A 6000-nucleotide genomic window follows, 5' to 3' on the forward strand; every position below is an offset into this window, starting at 1 on the left:
CTTGCCGTCAATGGCAGTTTTCTTAGAGTAAGGCGAGCCAGATCAGGCCACAAAGGAAGAATTTGATCCAGATTTTCTTCATTGAAAACACTGATAAGCACCGTGTTGGAAAATGTTTTTCTTTAAGTAATATGCCAGCTGGTGCGTGGGTGGGGTTTCTAATTTTATGAAGGGGTTATCAATCATCTGTGCAGTACAATATTGAGTCAAAATCTGTCAGAATGCAAAGAAGAGCTGCCCATTCTGACTTACAAGACTTATGTGTGAAAAACATATTATGTTTGTTTCACAGTGTGATAGAGAAACTGACCTCTCACTCTCCAATTTTCACTGACTCTGCCCCTTACTGAGCTACATGTTCCTTCGGAAAGCCAGGCATTTACTGCATGAAGGCCTGAGGATGCAAACCACTGCCAAGAGGGCACTTCTTAATTATTGAGTAGATGTACTGAGTTTAATAGAGCTAGTCACTTGAGGAAGGATTTGGAAGTGTAAGCCCCCAAAACGAGGGGGAGATAAATGACTGGTTGGGCTGCGTGGAGTTTTGTTTGGGTTTTTGGCATTTTTTGTGCACTCCATAATTTAACAGAGTAAATGCTACAAAAACACTAACATAATTGCTGCATACATCTAAACTGAACCAATCCTTTTATAATGCAGTTATTACCCTAAGTAACAACGTATAAACTGGAAAAGTACCGAGTGAAATATTATCTTAGTAGGGCTAACCATCTGACACCTGACTTCCTAGCCCATGCTGACCTCACATACAACACATTCAGTCTTACAATCTTATCTCCAAAGTAGGCCCACTCAATTCAATTTTAAGACTGAAGGATTTTGGGGAGTGATGTATTTAGGCATACAGAGATTGTAAATGACTGACTGCCTCCATCAGGGCCTGGTCCTGAAAGCATTATTCAGTTTAATGCTTTGATAAGGGCTACTCACATATATAAAAAGAAAGGTGCAGGACTGGATCCTTAGTGGGAATTCTGATAAGTTCATGCCCTAAAATATGGATACTTCATGTTCAAATATTAAAATATTTACAGTTACTGTTTCTCTGGTGGTGCCTGAGGCTTTGTAGTAAAACAGCAAGATGAAATAATGCATTTATGGTTAACGTCTTAATTTTTCAGTACTGTTTCTGCTTGACATTTGTAATTAGGTAAGTTGTTCTAGCCTCAAATAATTCCCTTTGCTCTGCTCCATTCACTGACATATTTTAAAATAATGCATTCTTGTATCTACCAATTATTGATTCAAAGGTACAGGAAATAAAAACTGTTCAAATTCCCCATTCTCAGTCCTCTCTCAATCTGTATTGTGATCAGGATTAGGTCCTTCTGCACTTCTATGATATAAAATGCAATTTTCAATGGGGACATATGGATTCGTTATTTTATCCCAGCTGTGAAGCTTCTTTAATCCCAATGGCATAAACAGCAGAGGAGAACCTATGTCTCTAAAAATTTTAGCCCAATCCAAATTCAGGATTGATAAAACCAGTTAACAGTATTAATAAGGAGCCATTATGGCAAACCAATATGAAAGAGATGAGTATTTGGACTTCAGATTAACAGGAAAGGGCACCAATTACTACTCAACATTATGAAAAAGAAAAGCCACACCTGTAAACTGTATTTCTGGTACATTTCTGTTCAGTATTGCTTCTCTTAAAAAATAAGATGATTAAGTTAATGTTTAAAAAGATGTTGCAACACTGAATGATGGTGATTGAACTTAGTCTGTATTTTACCAAAATACACACCATATAGTTTAAATGGAGCTCTCCTCATAGCAGGGCACACAATATCTCAACTGATTTTTTATTTCTGCTATTAGAAGGGCACAGTTTTATCCTTGGTTCAGGGAGGATGTGTCTGTTTGCTTTATTCTTTCACAAACTAATGGAAGAAACATCAACAGTTAACTGCATCTGATTCAGAGATTCGATTCAATATTGCAATGATTTGTTCCAGTGTAGAACATGAGTGAATCCAACAGTCTCACAAGCTTAATGGTGCAGAAAATAACCTCCTGCTATTCTCTTCTGAATGAGTGTCTGTAAACTCCACAGGAAGGTTCCTGTTTAAAATCAGTATAGATTTAAAATCAGTATAGACTGTTTGCCTTTCAATAAGCCTAGGTCTTGAAGAGACATTACTTCATTTATAAATATTGTTTCAAATATTTAAATGACTCTCAGAGAGTTGTTTAAAGATAACTGTACAGCAGAATAAAGATAAATGTTATAGACATTTTTTTTTGCAGATAAAGCGGTAATAGGACCAACATCACCACCACATTAATACCACACCGGGAAAAAAAAAGTGCACTAAGTTTATTTTATCTCTGGGATTCTTTCATTTTTAAATGCAAAATGAGCCTCGTTTAGAAATGAATCCTGGTCTAGAATAACTGCCCTGGAACTTTCTTAAGAACTGGAGGGAAATATCTGGTTTATCTTCCTTTGGCTTCCCTGCTTTGCAGTCTGATCTTTGGGCTAGCATTGGGGGCCCACCCAGCGCTGGAGAGGAGTGAATGGAATATTCAGAACCCGTCTCTTTAAAGCCAGCCCCACACACAGCCACGTGCTGCTCCGTAGGCCCAGGTGCCTCCCCTCTGAACAGTGCAATAGAAAGGGAAGGAAGGAAAGAGAATAATTTACCTACGGAATCAATCTCCAGGAGGCGCTGCAAGTCGCGGATGCTGTGGATCTCGCTGTGAGCCAGTCTCTCGATGAGCTCCTGGGGAATTTCAGCTTCCTTCAAACAGACAAAACAGCGGATCATTGCTTCCCCTGCCTGCGCCAGGATCACCTCTGAGAGCATGAGGGCTGCAGGCGGGGCGCCTAAGGGAACCCCTGAAAGCTCTGAGCCGGTTCAGCCTCCCGCCCCACCCCACCCCAAGTGGCTGCAGTGAAAAAAAAAATAGATCTTGTCGCCTGAGATTCTGTTCAACAGGCTCCTTCCTCCAGCACTTCCAAGTCACTCATTTCAGGCATGGCTTTGAAGGGGGGGATTGTTGGATATGATACTATTAGCCATTTAAAATCGCCCTTCTACAGTGTCTGGAGGCGTCCAGCGTTCCCCACCCTGTGCTAGCCCCGTCGTTCTGCACTGGCAGGAAGTGGGGCCGGGGGGGGCGTTTCCTGCCTAGGTGTTTATGATTTCAGAGGCATCCACAGCAGAAGAGATCAAGTTGAAATGCGCCACAACGCTAGAACCCACAGCCCTGGGCATCTGTGTATCACTTTCATCTTGGAGCGGCTTTAAAGTTTCTGCCAGGTGGAAAGAGCCTGAAACCTCTCCAGAAACTTTGCAGGAAGGGAATCAGACAAAGTTGGTTATAAGCTCACACCAGCCCCTGGGGGTCAGCCCTTCTTCCCCAGCGTCTGTGGGGCAGCAGAGTGAAGGTCCCCGAGAACCAAGGCGTCTCCCAGCACCCCACTGTGGGTAGGCGAAAATGAAACTTACAAAAATAATAATAATAACCCCCCGTCCGATGCTTGGGGGTGGACGTGGTCCTGGTGCCGCTAGCGAAAGGCAAAGCGGGGTTTCAGTGTGGCTACAAATTCCCTCAAATGTGCCCCTCCAAATGGCCACCTGTGCTAATCCCCAGAGACAAGACAATCCTGTCTCTTAGATCTCTCTAGGAATCTCATGACCACACGGTAGGAATGAATATATAAATGGTGTTAGATCCGACTAGCCCCCCTGGTTTAGCTCCAAATCAATGGGCGCAGGGATTTTTTATTTTTAACTTTTTGGGGGGCCGAGGTCTTAATGATTCCGCCCTGAACCCCCAGATCGTATGCCTAGAAACCCAGCGCCGCAACCGCCCCGGATCATTTTCATCAGCGCTTTCCTTCTAGTTTCTGGCGAGCAGGAAACTGCGCTATCATCCCTGCTCCTTGCCGTGCCACAACAGGTCCGAGCACGGGTTGCTCCGCACATAACCGCCAGGCTGCTGGCTTTCCGAGAGGTGCAAGGGAACGGCCAGCGGGCTGCAATCACAAGCAGCCCTGGAGCAAAATGCACGGTCGCCCACTGCAAGCCAGAATGGTCACTTGGGCTTTTGCCTTTTACTAAATTCCAGCCAGGGCGGCTAATCGGGGACGATAGTGACAGATGCCCCGAAGGAAACTAGCAAACGATCCCCTTAAAACTAGGAGATCCCCCCACTTCCAAACGACCTTCTAACCTCCCCGCCCCAGCCCAGCCGCTGCAGCCCCTGGGAATGAACCATGCAACAAGCCAGTCTGACTTACCTCGGCCAACGCAAGGGGAAGGGAGCATAAACCTATCAGCCAAAGGCAAGTCCAGGTCCTCATCGCGGTCTGATGCACTGGGGTCTGCGCGGGTGATAGGCAAGGGTGGTGCGTCGGAGCTCCCGCCCGGCTCCCTTGGCTGGGAAAGGCTGTACCATCCCTCAGGGCAAGCCACTGGTGAGGCGTGCGGCTCCGGGCTCCTCTTCGTCCACGGCGAGGGGTGGGGGCGCAGAGGGTTTGTAATGTTCCCTGGGCTGGAGGAGCTGCCGCCGCTGCCGCTCTGGCGCGCGCGCCGCCTTGGCTAGAGGACTAGACCAGCCGGTACTTCTGCATATTTGCTTAGATCAGACCCAAGTGAAACCCAAGGAGTCCATCCGGAGCGCCGCCGAAACGCCCATCACCTGTCGGACGCAGCTCGCCCCCCTCCGGGAGCGCCTCGAACCCGCCTCCCGTGTGCCCAGCCGGAGGCGAACCCCAGCGGCAGGTCCCTGGGATTATTGATTGATTGTAAAATCACCCCCCCCCCCGCACCACCTCCTGGCCCCCCTTCCCCCCCTTGTCAATGGAGCTTTATTGATCGGGCTGGAAATGTTTCTCTTGCTGGAAAATGTCCCCCGCTTGCCCCTCCCCGCCCCAGGCCGGGGTGAGGTTCAGTTAAAAAAAAAAGAAAAAAGCAGAGGAATATTGCAAGATCCCAAGCTGCCTGCGCAGCCCCTTCCCCACTTTGCACGGGGGCACGGCCAGGTTGAAATCCCCGGCGGGGGGGGGGGGGGGGGCCGGCACCGGCTCGGCCGGTCGGAGCCAGGAGGAATCGGGACTCCTCGGGCAGGGAGGGCTCTCGGGCTGTGTGGAGTGTGAAATAATCCCGAGCAGGAGAATATACCGCTGGCACCCTCCCACCCCAGGCGCCTCCCTCTCCCCCCCCCCCCCGCACGCCCCTCCCGCCCCAGTACTCCAGGCTGCAAACCACAAACAAGTCGTGGGGGCTGGGGGTTGCTTCCTGCTGCAGTCTGCAGCCCCGCGCGCTGCAAAGCCACCTGGCCGCTGGCGGAGAGCCCTGCAGCCGGGGAGAGCCCCTGCAAAACTGGGGCGGGGGGAGGGGGCTCTGGGCCCCCCTCCCGCTGCCCGCCCGAGCCCTGTCACCTCTGCGGCACTGGGAGGGAGGGCTCAGCCCGCCGCTCCAATGCACAGGGAAGGGCCGAGAGCTTCTGCGCAGTTCCAGGCTGCAACCTTAACGGCATCCACCTTGTCTCGCTTGTAAGGGGAAGCGCCATTATTCAGCAATCTCCTGATGCCTGCCCCCCCTCCGAAAACCGGGTGCGGGGGCCAGGGAAGGAGACCGCTCACCACCAGACCTGACCCGGCGGAGTGTCTCTGGTGCAAGTGCGCGGGGAGGAGGGGGTGCACGGCTGTTGGCACCGGCCCCTTCCCACCCGGCCACGATTTAGTCCCAGTGGGTGTGGGAGGCAGGGGGAATAATATTGCCCTGATGCTTGGGGTGAGAGTGTCTGCCTGGGGGAGGGGAGCAGTTGCGGGGGGCAGTAGTGCCCCCCCACCCCGGGCATCTCCACCCTATCCATGCGCCCCCCTTCCCTTTGCACACGTATGAAGTGCCAGGGTCCCCTCCCCGGGAGCCGCGCGCCCCTCCACCCACTGCAGGCCTTGTGGGGAGGGGGCAGAGGAGAGGGTGGGGTCACTGGGGTGGGCACAAATCCTCCCCATCA

General features: G+C 50.4%; 1 protein-coding gene across 5 annotated transcripts in view; it reads right to left on the bottom strand.

The window, feature by feature from the left end:
* The window catches only part of PDGFA (platelet derived growth factor subunit A), a 48791-nt gene extending 43987 nt beyond the window's left edge, over positions 1 to 4804 (bottom strand). For 2 of the 5 annotated variants that reach the window (XR_012647686.1, XM_075010193.1), the window contains exons 1-2: positions 4277 to 4800; positions 2675 to 2771 (exon numbers count right to left, since the gene is read on the bottom strand). Coding sequence is in view for 3 of the 5 variants with exons in the window: in XM_075010193.1 (XP_074866294.1) it covers positions 2675 to 2771; positions 4277 to 4339 (160 nt within the window). In the remaining 2 variants the exon portion in view is untranslated. Of the gene's footprint in view, positions 1 to 2674; positions 2772 to 4276 lie in introns of all 5 variants that reach the window. The other 3 variants (XR_012647687.1, XM_075010195.1, XM_075010194.1) reach the window with 3 other exon arrangements.
* Positions 4805 to 6000: the final 1196 nt, after the last annotated feature.

The sequence above is a fragment of the Carettochelys insculpta genome, chromosome 16 (genome assembly GCF_033958435.1).
Source record: "Carettochelys insculpta isolate YL-2023 chromosome 16, ASM3395843v1, whole genome shotgun sequence".
Lineage (NCBI taxonomy): Eukaryota > Metazoa > Chordata > Testudines > Carettochelyidae > Carettochelys > Carettochelys insculpta.